The sequence below is a fragment of the Phyllobates terribilis genome, unplaced genomic scaffold (assembly GCF_046119375.1).
Source record: "Phyllobates terribilis strain yellow unplaced genomic scaffold, ASM4611937v1 Scaffold_11__3_contigs__length_659146591, whole genome shotgun sequence".
Classification (NCBI taxonomy): Eukaryota; Metazoa; Chordata; class Amphibia; order Anura; family Dendrobatidae; genus Phyllobates; species Phyllobates terribilis.
The window spans coordinates 589,199,547-589,217,613 of record NW_027362771.1 but is presented as its reverse complement, the minus strand read 5'-3'; the positions used below and the strand labels follow the sequence as shown (position 1 = coordinate 589,217,613).

General features: G+C 42.1%; 1 protein-coding gene across 2 annotated transcripts in view; it reads right to left on the bottom strand.

The window, feature by feature from the left end:
- Positions 1 to 200: 200 nt before the first annotated feature.
- LOC141167054 (venom factor-like) overlaps positions 201 to 18,067 on the bottom strand; it is a 231,368-nt gene continuing 213,501 nt past the window's right edge. For both annotated transcript variants that reach the window (XM_073654381.1, XM_073654382.1), the window contains 8 exons: positions 17,486 to 17,573; positions 17,254 to 17,343; positions 15,355 to 15,460; positions 12,300 to 12,389; positions 3,542 to 3,622; positions 2,276 to 2,359; positions 513 to 651; positions 201 to 430 (listed from right to left, as the gene is read on the bottom strand). In XM_073654381.1, the coding sequence (XP_073510482.1) occupies positions 289 to 430; positions 513 to 651; positions 2,276 to 2,359; positions 3,542 to 3,622; positions 12,300 to 12,389; positions 15,355 to 15,460; positions 17,254 to 17,343; positions 17,486 to 17,573 (820 nt within the window). In that variant the 3' untranslated portion in view covers positions 201 to 288. The remainder of the gene's footprint in view (positions 431 to 512; positions 652 to 2,275; positions 2,360 to 3,541; positions 3,623 to 12,299; positions 12,390 to 15,354; positions 15,461 to 17,253; positions 17,344 to 17,485; positions 17,574 to 18,067) is intronic.

The following is an 18,067-nucleotide window of genomic DNA, read 5'->3' as shown; positions in this document are numbered from 1 at the left end:
GGGGCAGGGTAGGTTGTACAGGGGGAAGCCCAGGTCCAAATTTTGCACCGGGGTCCATCAGACTCTCGTTACCCCACTGGCTGCATCATATATTTTTAATGCAGTTCCTTTTCCCTTAGCTGCAATACAACCTGTAACTCACTGAAATGTCTGCAAAAAAAGTAACTGAAGGATGACCACAAGCAAATAAGTGGCACAGATGGCAGAATACATATTACTTTACTTGTGTAGATTATGGCATATAAATTCCATTGTTGAGGAAAATGAGATTTGGATTGTTTGACATCATCACGTTTGACATCCAATAATTTCCAGTTCATCAGCAAATGTTTCAAAGTCGTTACAACGCTCGATGTAATCAGGTTCTTGACACTCTCTGTTATTTGGCCACCACTCGATCCAAGTATCACCCCCCAGGACATAGGTGTAACTGAGGAAACATGGTCAAAAAGTTGAACCTTAGGTGAGTCCTTACTTCTTTCTACATCTTAACGACGAGACTTCGCACTTACCCTGATTTCTCAGTGTACCAAACATTCTTGTCGGCTCCAAGTACAATGTAATCTTCTCCTTTCTTTAACTTTAGATTTTCTCGACACCTAATGTGGCTGATAAAGGTCCGCTTGTTGCCCTTGGCTTTTTCATCCGTTCCTGGATTACACAGGATTAAATTAGAAATACGCAGGATTAAATCAGAAATGATGAAATGGTCAAATCTATGTAATAGTAGTGATATATAATTAATAAATTCATCCATCCAAAGATGAGAAATATCCTGTTGTTGGGATTTGAAAGGTCATTAATGAGCACTCCAAAAAGATGAAAGTATATCAATTTTATTAAGTACAAAAAACTACAAAGAATACCCAAAACATGTTAATAAAAATATTAAGAAACTGCAAAAAAGTCATACAAACACCTATGTTATAGATTGAAAACATGGTCACAAAACCCCTCAAAGTAAAGGGACATTCACTGCAAATAGGGTTGTGAAGGATAAAATAGAAATCAAAATGATATAAAAAAGAAAATATGATCTTATAGAAGGACCCAACACTAGAAAAATAGCAATAAAACCAGCCAAAAAATATATGTATGGCAGTGTGGGTATCAATCAAAGGTTTCATAATACAATGTGAACAGATGAAAAAAGAGGAAAGACAACTGGAGAGGACCCACGCGTTTCGCCACCCAGCAATATGGCTTCATCAGGAATAGGTCATTGGGATATACTGGACAATTAGTGAGAGACTAGAATACTATAGCCTATTTGCTGATGGATTGGGTGTGTGGCACTGTCAGCAGGTTTCAGTACTTATTTTAGCCTGTACTGAAAATAAAGTTCCTCAACCTCAGAACTCTTTTATTTATTAGATAGCAGAGTTTTTGGAGACATTTCTTTTTTTGCAGAATGAGTTGTTGTTTTCATTGGTGCCATTTTTGGGAACATAAAACATCTTAGTGTGCTTCGTATTCAACGTGAAGGAACACAATTAATAGCTGCACTAGTATACCGGTTTGTCAACTGTCAAGTTATGGGCTGCTACGTGTATACCTCATTTAAAGAGGATCTGTCATTTGCTATAACTATGCAATTTTCTTACTTGGTGTAAATGACGCTGTTCTCCTGAATCCGGCTTTGTTTTTCTTTTGTTTCTGCTCCTCTCTTCCCTGTATATAAATTTATTCTTTTTTCCAAGTAGGCGTGGTCCTAAGATTCTTCTTTTCTTGATGACCACACCCAGGAAAGACCATATTTATACAGTAGGAAGAGAGGGTCATATCTCAGGGATGGAGAGGCTCAGGAGCAAACTAAAAACATTGGTATTTACATTAGGTAAAAAACAAAGTTATGGCAAGTGACAGGTCCTCTTTAATATCTTCCAACTTGACTGCTGTAAACTTTTTATTGGCTGTGGTTCCCTTTATTTAACAATTTCATATACCATGAACACACCAGACCAGTTATTTCTTCTAATGCCCCAGGTATTTTTCAATCTTGATATTGTTGTAGTGCACTACTTACTAAAACTTCCTATGTCTGACAATTAATCTGCGGGTGTGCTATAGCCAACTAATGGCCTTCATCGAGACTGTTTGACTCTTTTTCTCTGACTCCTCTCATGCTGCACCTGTGCACTAGAATGCTTTGCTTTTTCCACCATACTGTCTCCGTACACCCACAATATTCGAGCATATCATCCTAATGCATTTTTGATACATTCTGTTCCCGAAAGACCATAATTAAGCTTATTTACATCATATTCAATGTTACCTCTCTTGTAGACCTCCTTAACTTGCATCTCATACCGGTCAAAGTCTTTTTCGAATTTGAAGTCAAGAAGTGTTATCTTGAACACTATGGAGACAGTCAGAGAAAAAGAAAGTTAGTTATGACATTAAAAAAGTTTTTTTGCTTCAATAATATTGCTGGTTTATCCTCTGGATGGGTTGTCAGTCTTTCATCTGTGGGGGTCTTACTCCCGGAGCTCCTGTCCAATCTCATGAGCAGTTTGATATAGTTGCTGTGCATAGGGCACAACTCCATATTGTGACGCTAGTGACTACTCACGGACAAGCCGCGAGGCTTAAGTAGTCAAGAGGTCTGGGGTCAGATACCAAGAGGGCTTGTCATATACAAAGGGGTAAGGCAAAAGGAGTAGTCAGGTCACAGTCCAGAGTCAAAATTCCAAGGTCAGAGTGTGTCAAGACAAAAGGGGTAATACAAATGGGTAGTCAATGGGAAAATCCAAGGTCCGGTAACAAAATATCAGAATGTCAGAATTCAGCGCACAAGGCACAGAGGAAGCCACACAGAGCTGAAACCTATGACTGGCAGCTATCTGGGACAGACAGCTTAGTTAAGTAGCTGAGTAATCACTTGGAATGGGGAACACCTCAAGGAAGATCAGCACCTCCCACTCTCAGATTCCAAATGACTGAGCTGTCAATCAAAATACTGACAACTCAGCACGCCCCTGCTCCAGATTGGACCACTGAGTGGTGGAATCGTGACATATATTTTTAGTAGCCAATGAGAAAAATTTGGATAGGCAAAACTGTAATACTAGATACGGCCACTATTAAAAGAATAGCGCTGTGTGTGGTAAACAAGGAGTAGAGTCAGAAATCCTTCCAACAGATGACCTCTGGGGTTGCTGATAATTATCTGACTCCCACCTGACTCCCACCTGTCTAATATAGATGGTCTATTACATAGATAGGCCAGGGTAGGAATAAAAGTCTGACCAATTTCAAAATTTGCTTGAAGTTTGCCTGGAAATGCAAATCACATTGAATTTATTTAATGACAATTAATTGCGTCCCTTTTTTAAAAGACGTTTATTATCCTCTGAGGTCTTTAAAGGCCCCCAGTGCCGTGAGGTAGCACTGGAGTCTCTGAAGAGAGAAGATGGAAGAGAAGAAGACTGGAGCTGGAGGGAGTGAATGAGGGAGGACCAGTTGAAACATGCAGCGGCAGGACAGGTGAGCGCGAAATGAGCTATATGAATATAGGCATGGCAGTGCTGTCATAGCTTACCGTGGTCCACTCCAGATTTACAGGCAGCATTCAATCTATCCAGTGCACTGTGTCTTTCTGACTGATCCATTAAACAATTTCCTGACAATGAAATCAAACTGGTAAATCAGGAATAATAAGGTCTACATACAAAATGAGTCAAATGATCCGACCTCAAAAACTACTTCACCTTACAGATTTAAGAGAAGGGGCATTTTGAAAAGTCTGAAAGAGGGTATATAAAACAATTTTGGCCTAATGTTCGATCCGTGTCTACCTGCCGCATTTGAATCCATAATAGTGCATGACCCCCTGCATCACATCCCAAAATTACCTGCTAAACAAATATAGACCACAGATCATACACCCAAAATCAGACTACCTCTAAATACAAACACAAGACTATCTCTAAATACATAGACCAGACCAGACTGCCCCTAAATATAGTGTAGGCCCCAGACAAGACTATCCATAAATACATAGACCAGACTACCCCTAATTGTAGTGTAGACCCCAGACAAGACTATCACCTAAATACATAGACCAGACCAGGCTACCCCTAAATATAGTATAGGTGTTATGTTCTGCTACCAGAGCTAAGGAAAGAGAGGAGATCTGTCCCTACGATAGAACTCAGCTTAATCCCTACGATGTAACAGGGGACCTGATCCTGCGATCAGACCTGCTAAAGTCCTAAGCTAGTCTGTACGGAGACCTATAGATGTGGGGAAGGAATCCCTACAAGTACTAAGGACTGGGAGGAAAATGGGACACCTCCTAACAGAAATAGTAGCAGACAGACGAACAAACAAAATATATAGAACATAGAGGTCCGTAGACCAAGCAAACTAACAGAGTTAGATACAGAGCACAGGCTAGCTAGAAAGTAGTTATACAATGAAGTCCAGCAAAGCCAGAAGGGCGGAGCAGGATTAAATAGGCCAACAAGGTCATGTGACCAGCAAAGGAAAAAACCTAAGAGCAAGGTTCTAACAGTACCCCCCCTTCTAAGAGGATCCTCCGGATCCCCTAGGACCAGGCTTATCAGGAAATCTCCTGTGAAACGCTCTGATAAGTCTGGACGCGGAAACATCATCCGACCTCACCCAAGAGTTATCCTCGGGTCCGAAACCTTTCCAGGCCACAAGATACTGCAAACTACCTCTATACCGTCTAGAGTTAAGGATGCGAGAAATTTCATATTCCCCGTCCTCCACCACCGGAGGAACAGAGGCAGAGGCGTCACAATCCGATACAACAGCTTTTTCAACAGAGAGACATGAAATACCGGATTAATTCTCCAGGAGGTAGGAACCTCCAACATAACAGCAGATTGGTTGACAACCTGAAGAACCTTAAAGGGCCCTACAAACTTGGGACCCAATTTCTTAGAAGGAATCCTCAACCGCAGATTCCTAGAGGACAACCAAACCATGTCTCCAAGAGCGAACAAAACCTCCTGTCGTTTCCTATCAAAGTAGTCTTTAGATTTTCTGTTGGCCTCCTGAAGATTACCACGCACATCCGTCCAAACTCTCTCCAAATCACCGGAAAAATTCTCCTCCTCAGGCACGGCAGATCCTAACTTGGAGAACGACCCAAACGACGGATGTCTCCCAGAACAACAAAAAAAAGGCGAACAACCAGCAGAAGAAGATGTATGATTGTTCAGAGCAAATTCAGCAAGTGGCAGAAACTCAGACCACCCTCTTGATTGTCTGCCACAAAACAACGCAAGAACTGCTCAACATCCTGGTTTTTCCTTTCTGTCTGGCCATTAGATTCAGGATGATATCCGGACGAGAACGACAAATGAACTCCCAACCTGTCACAAAAGGCACGCCAAAAACGAGCCACGAACTGAGGTCCCCTATCAGAAACAATGTCAGTAGGAACGCCATGAAGTCTGACAATTTCCTTGACAAAGGCCTTAGCGAGAGTTTTAGCGCAGGGCAGTTTGACGAAGGGAACCAAGTGACACATCTTGCTAAAACGGTCCACGACCACCCAGATGACAGTAAAACCCTCAGAGGGGGGAAGGTCAGTTATAAAGTCCATAGCCAAATGTGTCCAAGGAGCACTGGGAACCTCCAAAGGACAAAGCAACCCCGCAGCAGGAGTATGTGAGGACTTAGATCTATCACATATAGTACATTGACGCACCCACTTAATGACTTCCTTCTGCCATCCAGGCCACCAAAAACTGCGACCCACCAGTCTCTTGGTCTCAGAGATTCCGGGATGACCTGCCAACCGAGATTCGTGACACTCAACAAACAAATTTCTCCTAAAGGTCCCAGGCACAAACAACCTCCCATGAGGAGTGTTAGATGGGGCATTCTCCTGTGCTTTAAGAATCTCATCTTCCAAAACGGAGTCCAAAGCAGCTATCACAACACCTTCTTGTAAAATGTTCTCCTCTTTCTCAACACCGACTATGGGAGAAAAACTGCGAGACAAGGCATCCGCCTTAACATTCTTAGTACCAGGGATGTTAGTAACGGAGAAATTAAACCGCGAAAAAAACAGTGCCCACCTAGCCTGACGGGCATTCAGGCGCTTGGCAGCATCAAGATATATCAGATTTTTATGATCCGTAAGAACCTGAACGGGAAATTCCGCACCTTCCAAGAAGTGGCGCCAGTGTTCAAATGCGAGTTTAATAGCCAATAATTCCCGATTACCAATATCGTAATTCAGTTCAGTCTCCGAAAATTTTTTTGAAAAAAAGGCACAGGGATGTAATCCATCCCCGTTATCCTGAGACAATACTGCGCCAACCCCCACAGAGGAAGCATCAACCTCAACCAAAAACGGCTTAGTCACATCAGGCTGCATAAGGATGGGAGCAGAGGTGAACCTCTCCTTGAGATACACAAAAGCTTCAATGGCCTCAGAAGACCACTGAACCACATCAGCACCTTTCCTGGTGAGATCGGTCAGAGGTTTGACAATACTAGAAAAATTTTTTATGAATTTTCTGTAATAATTGGCGAAACCTAAAAACCTCTGTATCGATTTCAAACCAATAGGCCTAGGCCATTCCTGTACAGCTTGAACTTTAACCGGGTCCATCTCAAAACCTTCGCTGGAGATAATGTAGCCCAAAAAACTAATTCTCTGTACAGCGAACTCACATTTCTCCAGCTTAGCAAAAAGCGAATTGTCCATTAATAACTGTAATACCTCACGTACGCTCCGCCAATGAGACTCCAGATCCGGCGAATAAATCAAAATGTCATCCAAATACACAACCACATTTTTGCCGATCAAAGGTCTAAGGATGTCATTAATAAGATTCTGAAAAAATGCAGGAGCATTAGTAAAACCAAAGGGCATAACCAGATTCTCAAAATGACCCACAGGAGTGTTAAAAGCAGTCTTCCATTCGTCACCCTCCTTCATGCGCAACAGATTGTATGCCCCCTTAAGGTCAATTTTAGAGAACCACTTGGCCCCCATTAACTGGTTAAACAGATCAGGAATCAATGGCAGTGGGTAAGGATTGCGTACAGTAATTTTGTTAATCTCACGAAAATCCAGACAAGGACGTAAACCGCCGTCCTTTTTTTTTACAAAAAAAAATCCAACCGCCACAGGAGACTTAGAGGGCCTAATGTGACCGGCGGCCAAACTTGTCTGTATGTATTCCTCCAAAGCCTTCCTCTCAGGAATAGTAAGGTTAAATAAACGACTTTTAGGAAGAGTCGCTCCAGGGACAAATTCAATAGAACAATCATAGTCTCTATGGGGAGGCAAAACCTGCGATTCCTTCTCAGAAAAAACTCTCCAAAAATCCTGAATAGGAACAGGCAATTCTCCCCTATCCAAAGCTGCAATACGCCCGTTACAACACTTGTCATAACATTTATGGCTCCAGGATTTAATTTCACTGGTAGACCAATCCAGTACAGGATTGTGAAATTTTAACCAGGGCAATCCCAACATTACTGGAGAAGGCAAGTTATTCAAAACTACCAAATCCAATTTCTCATGGTGAACACCATTAATAGTGAGAGGAAATTCACAGACCTTGAGAGTAATATTCTTCAAAGGGGAACCATCCACAGAAACCACAGCAATGGGGGATGATAAAGGTTCGGGTTTTAAATTGAGTCTTTCCAAGAATCCCCCATCAATTACATTCAGAGTAGACCCACAATCAACCAACACCCGAAATTCCATTAATTTTTCCTGAGCAATCGTGGAAGCAGCTAAAAATACACCCTTGGAATTTAAACAGGCAATACGGGCATGACTGACCATTTTTTTTTCTTTCTTCATACGAAGTTCACAGCCTTTAATCAAATGACCAGATTTTCCGCAATAGAAACACAAGCCTTCAGAAAATCTACGGTCTTTTTCTTGAGAGCGAGGTGCCACCGATCCAATCTCCATCGGTTCACCACTGTTAGTACACACATTCTCATAACCAGAAACTGACATAGCAGAGGATTTGCTCTCATTAACCCTTGCACGCAGTCTCCTATCCACCCGTATAGCTAATTGCATAGCCTGTTGCAAATCTTCAGGTGTAGGATAAGCAATTAGCAGGTCTTTAACCCTTTCATTGAGCCCAGCAAGAAATAGACTTTTCAGAGCAGAATCGTTCCACCCTGTTTGAGTAGACCAACGACGGAAATGAGTACAATATTTTTCCACATTACCTGATCCCTGTCTCAAACGCCTCAACTCAGTCTCAGCTGATGAGACACGGTCAGGATCATCATACAACAGTCCCAAAGCAGAAAAAAAACTATCCACTGATCTGAAGCATGTATCACTAGGTTGCAAAGAAAAGGCCCACTCCTGAGGCTCTTTGCGCAAAAGTGACATTATGAACCCTATGCGCTGGGATTCATCCCCAGAGGACTTGGGTCTCAAACGAAAATACAATAAGCAAGCATTTTTAAATGAAAAAAATTCTCGGTGTTCACCAAAAAATAAATCCGGCAAACATACCTTAGGCTCCAAGAAATGTGCTCCAGGACAGTTACTCACGTGCTGACGGAGCTCGGCCACCTCCAGAGAGAGTCCCTGCAGGCGATGAGCCAAATCCTGAACCGACACCATGATGGAACAGAAAAATCTTTCCTTAGAGAATTTGCAGGCTGGACTTACTGTTATGTTCTGCTACCAGAGCTAAGGAAAGAGAGGAGATCTGTCCCTACGATAGAACTCAGCTTAATCCCTACGATGTAACAGGGGACCTGATCCTGTGATCAGACCTGCTAAAGTCCTAAGCTAGTCTGTACGGAGACCTATAGATGTGGGGAAGGAATCCCTACAAGTACTAAGGACTGGGAGGAAAATGGGACACCTCCTAACAGAAATAGTAGCAGACAGACGAACAAACAAAATATATAGAACATAGAGGTCCGTAGACCAAGCAAACTAACAGAGTTAGATACAGAGCACAGGCTAGCTAGAAAGTAGTTATACAATGAAGTCCAGCAAAGCCAGAAGGGCGGAGCAGGATTAAATAGGCCAACAAGGTCATGTGACCAGCAAAGGAAAAAACCTAAGAGCAAGGTTCTAACAATAGGCCCCAGACAAGACTATCCATAAATACATAGACTAGACAAGACTATCCTTAAATATAAGTGCTTCTCACTAAATTAGAATATCATCAAAAAGTTAATTTATTTCAGTTTTTCAATACAAAAAGTAAAACTCCTATATTATATAGAGTCATTACAAACAGAGTGATCTATTTCAAGTGTTTATTTCTGTTAATGTTGATGATTATGGCTTACAGCCAATGAAAACACAAAAGTCATTATCTCAGTAAATTAGAATAATTAAAAAAAAACACCTGAAAAGGCTTCCGATGCATTTGAAAAGGTCTATTAGTTTGTTTCAGTAGGCTCCACAATCATGGGGAAGACTGCTGACTTGACAGATTGAAGAAGTGAAATAAATTAACTTTTTGATGATATTCTAATTTAGTGAGAAGCACTTGTACATAGACCAGCCCAGACTAATCCTAAATATAGTGTAGGCCCCAAACAAGACCATTTATATATAAATAGACCAGACTACCACTAAATATAGTGTAAACCTAGACAAGACTATCCATAAATACAGACTCCAAACCAGATTATCCCTAAATATACCTTAACTCTACCTGCCACATTTGAATCCATAATAGTGCATGACCCCCTGCATCACACCCCAAAATTACCTGCTAAACAAATATATACCATAGATCATACATCCCAAATCAGACTACCTCTAAATACAAACACAAGACTATCCGTAAATACATAGACCAGAGCAGACTACTCCTAAATATAGTGTAGACCCCAGACAAGACTATCCATAGATACATAGACCAGACAAGACTATCTCTAAATACATAGCCCAGACCAGACTACCTCAAAATATAGTGTAGACACCAGACTAGACTATCCATAAATACAGACCCCAAACCAGATTGTCCTTAAATATACCTTACAGACTGGCCTACCCCTAAAACAGACCCCAGACCAGACTACTTGTAACATACCTGGTGGCGGGCTTGCATAGTGCACCATCTCTCACTATGCAAGATCGCAAACTTGATCATCAGTCCAGTCTGCTAGCCTGGCTTCTTTCCATGCTGTCTGTTTGTCTCTGTTCTGACTGCTTAGGGCGGAGGCCCCGTTACTTCCTGATTCTTGCAGCTGCTGTGGGCACACCCCTAATGCGTCCTCAGCCTATTGCTGTCTGTCACTGGATATTTAAACCAGCTTCACCTGGAAACTGATGCCTGAGCAACTTTAACATTCAGTGTGCTTTTAGACTCTGAATGTGCCAGGTCCCGTTCTGTTTTTCCCTGCTTGTCTGCCTTCCTCGAGGCTGTATTTCCAGGCCTGTCTGAACACGCTCCTAGCCTGTTCGTTGCTGCCTCTGGGGGCTGTATACCCAGACTCGTTCCTGTATTTCGCTGCAGTAACAGTTCCTGTCTGAACTGTCTCCTAACCTGTTACTTGTTTTGTCTCTATGTCTGTTTCCTCCCTTTTTCTGCAGTGTCTGAACCAGGGCTTGGCTATACCTAGGCTCGTTCCTGTATTCTGTTGCAGTACCAGTTCCTTTCTGAACTGTCTCCTAACCTGTTACTTGTTTTGTCTCTTTGTCCGTTTCTTCCCTTTTGCTGCAGTGTCTGAACCAGCACTTGGCTTTACCTAGGCTCGTTCGTGTATTTCGCTGCAGTAACAGTTCCTGTCTGAACTGTTTCCTAACCTGTTACTTGTTTTGTCTCTATGCCCGTTTCCTCCTTTTTGCTGCAGTGTCTGAACCAGCACTTGGCTTTACCTAGGTTTGTTCCTGTATTTCGCTGCAGTACAGTTCTTGTCTGAACTGTCTCCTGGCCTCTTACCTGTTTTGTCTCTGTGTCCTCTCTTTTTCTACAGAGTCTGTACCTGCACCTAACTCCTACTCGTTGTCGCTGTACTTCTGTTTGTGAGTTTGGAGTCCACTCGCTACTTCTTTGCAAGTATCTTGTGTGTATCTGGTTCTGCTTTTCCCTTCCAGTCAGTTCCGTGTGAACAGAGCCCTGTCCCCTCTGCTCTGTCTTTGCTCACCGCTTTGGCAGTTTATTTCTGTTCTGCCTTACTTACCGCTATTGCGGTTTCTGCCCGCTCTGCTCAGCCTTGTCCACCGCACTTGCGGTTTCGCTCTGCTCAGCCCTGTCCACCGCACTTGCGGTTTCGCTCTACTCAGCCCTGTCCACCACACTTGCGGTTTCGCTCTGCTCTGCCTTGTCCACCGCACTTGCGGTTTCGCTCTGCTCAGCCCTGTCCACCACACTTGCGGTTTCGCTCTGCTCAGCCCTGTCCACCGCACTTGCGGTTTCGCTCTGCTCAGCCCTGTCCACTGCACCTGCGGTTTCGCTTTACTCTGGTTGATTACCGCATCTGAGGCTCTGAACCCATCTCCTAGTCTGTACTGGACCCTACCCAGCCTGTGCTCTAACCTGCCTGTTCCTGTATTCCCTGGTGTGGGTCAACAGCAGTGTCCAGGGTCTGACCTGGAGTCGCACCTGGTCCCTCTGCTCAGTTCCTCCCTGGTGCACTGGCGTCGTATGCCGTCGTGCGACCTTGGTCGGATCGGGTAGATACTTAGTTACGCCCCTCCAGGCACTCTCCGGTTCATGGTCCAGTGGGATCACTAAACATGCACACACCAGTCAGTCAGGGCGTGTGCATAACACTACTCCTTTATACAAACCCCAGACCAGACTCTCCCTAAATAGATAGATCAGACCAGACTACCACTAAATATAGTGTAGACTATTGATAAATACAGACTCCAAACAAGACTGTCTCTAAATATATACTCCAGAAATACAGATCTCAGACAAGACTAGCCTTAATACAATTCCCAGGCTAGACTACACTGAATAAACACCCCAAAACAAACTACCCCAATACAGAACTGAGACGAGACTAGCCCTAAAAATAAACGCCAAACCAGATTACCCCTAAATACAGACCCTAGACAAGACCATTTTTAAATACAGATTCCAGGCCATGTTAGCGCTAAATACAGTACTGAGACCAGACTCTCCCTAAATATGGAATCCAGATTGGACTATCCATAAACACTGCATGCAAACAAAACTACCACCAAACTACAGACTCCAGATCAGACCATTCCTATAGAAACACCCCAGACTAAATTACCTCTATCTACAGACCCCAGACCAGGCTTCCCCTATATTCAAACCCCAGACCAGACAATGCTCCATATTCCTGGAGCCTTGTGGATATTCTGAGACAAATGCTGTGTGCTTTACCTTCAGCGCACCGACACACTTTATCTTGACAAATGCGACCAAACACTTTGCTTCCTTCATCACTGTGGTAGAATTTCCGACAACGATTTTCTGTGGGAGAGAAGAGAGTAATGGTTTCCAGTTCTCAGTTTTCTCAATCCTGGGCGTAATTAAAGAGATTCTCCTGCTATATTTATTCTTATGAAAAAAAAAATTGCCCTACCCTGACATTATCAGAAGACCTGAGTAATCTAAAATAGATTCATTTTTAGGAACTTGGTGACTACACCATTTCAAACAATGCCTGTGTTTATCAGGATGTTCCAAGTAACTGGTCTACCATGTTCCCCTGGGACATAAACTCTAAGTAAATGTGAAGTACTATTTACTGGAGATCATGGAGTTATACTAAGTAGTCACCCAAGGGTGATGTTTAAGATTCACAGCTGCCACCTTAGTGAAAACGCTGATCAACAGAATTCAAGACATGGCAAGGGAGGCAGGTTTACTCTGTTGCTCGTCTTGTTAGTTGGGCAAATGTTTACAGATTTAAAGGACACCCTTGGATCTATTAATGGATGTTCTGTGCCAATTCCAGTTAGTGTAGGGGGCTGCTGGGTGATGAAGACGTCGGGTCAAGAAGGAGTTGTTAATTTTTTTATATTTGTTAAATGTTTATGTGATTATGATAAAGTTTTTGCTGTGAAATCCCTATGGCTGATTATTGAATGCCGGTTCTCCTATAGGCTTTGCATAAGGCCGTCCCTGGGATGCGGGAGGTCTGCCCAGAAGGAGGAACCATACAAAGAGGTAGGTATTTGGTACACTACACTGATTAGACACTAAGCAGTTAATACAGGGGTTACGTCATCAGCTGGGAGGAGTTACAGCCTTAGAACAGTTTTCTAGAAAAGCATTTCCTGGTTACAGACAGTCTAGGATGGGAGAGTGAGTAGTGAGGAGCATTAGGCAGAGTACACCTGCCATTAGGGAGGCCTGTGCCAGGCTATCTCATTCCTGGGTTCAAGACCCGAGTGCACAGAACCGGGGTAGGTTCTGTTCCATACACAGAGGGAGACAGAGTATGGAGGACGACTGAGCAGAAAGGAAAGCAGACTCCATCAGCAGTATCAGCAGTGAAGAAGTGTTTTACTAGTGCAAGTTATCATAACAGAATGAGGACACATTTAAGGCAGAATCTGGATGCTGGCATTGTCCTAGGCTCATGGCCTGTTAGGGGTGCTCAAGGCGAGGCCTCTGTTTCCCTAGAGGGGATTTTCTCAGCCGGGTCCCAGAAGATGTGGAAGATGTTGAGTCTCAGGAAGGGACGAGAGCAAACACTGGAAAGGCACATTACCAAGGGTACTTCACTAATGAAAGAACTTGTCTTGATCTGTATACTGCAGCTGTGTATAGAAGAATTGCACAGTAAAAGTGAGTCTGTTAACCAGAATCTACGATCTCCTGTCTTGCTGGCAGTCGGTGTCGGTTCCATGAGCGGCGTAACAGTGAGTACAGCAAATCCTCCATCGCAGCACACACTCCGGTCTCAGTCCTTAATAATAGAAGGAGCATTGGGCGAAGAAAAGATAGTTCCGGCACACAGCGTGATGGTAGCGGCCCAGTGTTCTCCCCTCTACATTAGGGCATGTAAGAGGGTTGAAAATTAGTCTATCACCCTCTTACAGAAATTAAGGGTTTTCCAGTCTACTAAAATAATCACCTATCTACCGGAATGGTGATCATTTTTAGATTGTCGTTGGTTCCAACACTGGGACCACATGTGGTTTCCAAAACATGGGACTCGTGTTCATTGTTCATTTCTGGACGCAGGGCTGCTCTCAGTTAAAATAACCACTCTCATTGATAGGGTGCTCCAATCAATACCTTTTCGGCATCCTTTGCCCTAGCAATCAGCAGAAACCTCAGTGGTGTGATCCACAAAGGTCTAAAAATGACTACCTTAACAGTGGAGAATGTGCTGTCTCCTTAAGGGCAATCTGTCTCCACATTTTTGTTACCACATCTGACAGCAGCATGATTTAAGAGTAGAGCCCCTAATTCAAGTGATGAATGACTTACTGAGCTGCTTGTTGCAGTTTTGTCTGCTGCAGATCTACCAGTTCTCTGTTTAACTCTGCCCACCCTCCTGATTGGCAGCATTCTGTGTACACTGTGCATAGGTAGAAAACTACCAATCAGTAATGGAGGCGGGGTTATAAAGAACTCTTAAGTATATAGGACTACCTGGAAGAAAGTTTACTAGTTCTCTAGTGATAATTTCCTGCTGATAAAACTGTGATTTTTATCAAAACTACAGCTAGCAGCACAGTAAGTGATACATCGCTGGAATCAGGGTCTCCAACTCTATATTATACTGCTCTCAGATTAGGTGGCAAAAACCTGGTGACAGATTCCTTTTAAGAGGTTAAAGACTTCCCTGGGGGTAGCCATATCAGAGGCACACTTACCTATCCTCTATTGACTGTATAGGAAGTACAGTAGGTTGTGTGCATCATGGCAATAAATGGAAGTTAAAGAGTTTTTTGGGGCAATGAATTGATGACCTGTTCTTCCTTGTCCCAGAAAAATAACTTAATGGTCAGAAAAGTGAAGTATTGTCCCTAATGGAAAGCAACAATGAAGCTTTATATAGAAAATGATTTGTGTATAAGGTGTCTTAACTTTCTTATCCAAAACTCTTGAACTCCTTTCTCAAAATCCTCTCCCGATAATGAAATGACTCTGCTGATCCTGTCCCATTCTACACAGCAGCCATGTAAGATATAGGATTCAGGAAATGCCACATTGTACTGTAATTTTAAAATTATTTTCTCTGAGTTCATTACCAATCTTCTTAACGGTTCTGTCTGCTGTTCATGTATGGAAAAGAACTTCCATGTTGTTTTGTTACTAACTCTACTGGCACATATTGGGACTATAGAGATTCACAGCTTCCAATATTTTATTCCATTTTAGGAGTATATAAGATTCGCTTGTTGATAAAATTAGGACATCCATCCTGAATTAGAGATTTTAATTTTTCTTAATTTTTCGTTAAATTTACAAGATTTACCTGGTGAATAATAATCATAGATTGTGACAGATCCAGGTTGCATAAGTCCTACATTTAAGTACTTGTGAAGATTAAACTTCAGACATTGCTCCTCTGTGTGAGAAACCTGGAAAGATCAAAAAAAAGAAAGTTGAAGGTCAAAGTCCCCACTAAATCCCAGCCATGGCCACCAATTTATGGCCTCTAATTTATGCCAGCCTAATTTACCGTGGAAATATGTAAAAAAAAAAATTACAAAATAATAAAAAATGCTATAAGAGAAAATAATAAATAACAGTAAAGATAAAACTAATGAACATAAAGTGAATACAACAAGGAATAATCAGAAGGATGTTCAACGGGTCTGCAGCCAAAGCATAAGAGGTCAAACTTCCATACAGTATTTATGTAGGTTGCTGTCTACTCCACAGCAGCAAATTTTGGGATCTCTACGGTGTTAATAGGGTGGGACAGGACCAAACTTTTATCTGGGGAGTAAAATAATGAATGATCTCTAAAGCAAAGGAAGTGGCAAGATCATCATGATGGCACTTTGTTCTTCCCAACAAGGATTGAGAGCTGATAAAAAATGAAGGACTTCCTCTGTTCCCTCCACAGATTTAGATTTAAAACATTCGGTCATTTTGTTACTGTAGGAGATAAACCACCAGTAGAAGTGTCTGGCAGTGGATTACTTTGTGGTCCCCACTGAAAACAGATGCAACCATGGCGAAAACAAACATGCGTATATATATTGGGCAGTAAAGAGAGGTATATGAACAACTTATCCATGGGTTCCTTTTGGGTGCCCATGTCATTGAAAGAAAATATTTGAACCTTGGCAACTCAAATGTTACATTCAATTTTGGGTTCTTATCCCAAAGAAAACATGAAGTGTCATTAAAAAGATGCCCTCTTTGGTTAAGAAAGTCTAAAGGCTTAATGGCGCTACAATTCTGGAAGAACAAGACCACAACTAAGGAAATATATTAGGTTGGTGGTAAATCTTAAAAACATCCTTTGATGTATTCTCATATTCTCTTCTCTTAAAATGTGACCTTGTCAGGGATAGTTGAGCGAATATGTTCGGCATTTCAAATTCGGGTTCGGGTTCGTGTTCGAGGTTCCGGCTTGTTCGTGCCAAAAAATCGGTTCCGCCCATGAACATCCCTGATTTGCCACACTGTCACACAGATGTTATCTGCGGGATGTTCATGGGCGGAGACGATTTTTTGGCGAGAACAAGCCGGAACCCCGAACACAAACCCAAATTTGAAATGCCGAACAAATTCGCTCAACACTAGTCAGGGACAGACGACCACTAGGGAATGACTAATTACTACCGGCATCCTAATGCTTCTGGTTGACTCTTTCCGGACCGCATGCAATCCAACAAAATCCATTTGAAGAAGTACAGCTTAGCCAAAATGTTTTGAGAGGTTTTTAAAAGGTCCAAAATATAATGTATACAATGAAGTTTTGTGCATCACATCTCATTTCTTTCTAAGGTATGTTTGAAACATTATTATTATTATATACCAACATTACATTTGATATTCCAGTTGGTGATTATAAAATAAATAGGTTGTGACGGAGTTTAAAAAAAGTATTTTAGAACAGAAAATGTTCTAAAATGAAAAAAAAAATCATTACTCATTCATAAAATCCTATACAATTCTAGAGGTCAATAACATACATTAACCATGTGACCGCGGCAGGCAATCACTGCACTGTAGTTGCTCAATTTAATCATGTACATGATTGATGCAAGTTTGGTGGGGTCTCCTGGAAAAGAGGCCCATGAAGCGATAGTGGATTTATCAGTTGAGTAACGATTATTATAAGTTTTTAAACTATTTCCTACAATTTCGGACATCCCCCCTTAACACTCAAGTAATACAAATTGAATTGACTACTCACCGAGTCTAGGTAGATGATTAGAGCTCCTTTATCGAATGCCCCTTTGTTAATTTCAAAGAAAGAGATGTACCTGTCCACGCCATTCTTAAGCTGGAGAAGAAAATAATGTTCTGTTAAGATCACACAAAAGCCTTGATATTTATATACCATGCAATGTGCATGAGAAAACAGGCAGGAGAAGATGGCCTACAATACTTGGTCCACATCCTCTCCATTGATTGTCTTTACTCACTCTTTTTAGGTCTCTTTCATCCGGTGAAAATCCAGTCATCATGGAAACATCAATAATGGACATAGTGGCATCTACCGGTTGGCGGTGTCTGAGGACATCCAAGCATTTGTTACTCAGTGTGTTTCGGAAATACATTCAGTTTGATACTATCACTAAGGTCTATGTATGAAAAATCTGACGTTATAGATATGAGAACCTCACTATTTCCCTTTCTATGTAGGTGAGTTGTTGACTTGTTGAGGCTAGGCTACAACATGTGAAATTAAAAATGCTGTCAAAGAGAAAACAGCCAAATGGACGTAAAGTCCCCAATTCTTTCAGACGTAAAACCCTGTAATTACATTGTGTGTTAGAAATGAGATGATAAATGTAGTCCGAACAATTTGCCACCTTTTATAAGAAACGGGAGAAGGTAAGGGTACATACTGCCTCAAAAACTAGAGGAGGCTTGGGCATGCCCGGGTTTGTCTTTGAGTAAGGACTCAAGAAAATGGGTTTTGGGTGTACTGGAAGAATAAATACTCCCATAGAGCCAGCCCCCGAGGAACTGTGATGTTCGATATAGAGTAGAATTGGAATATG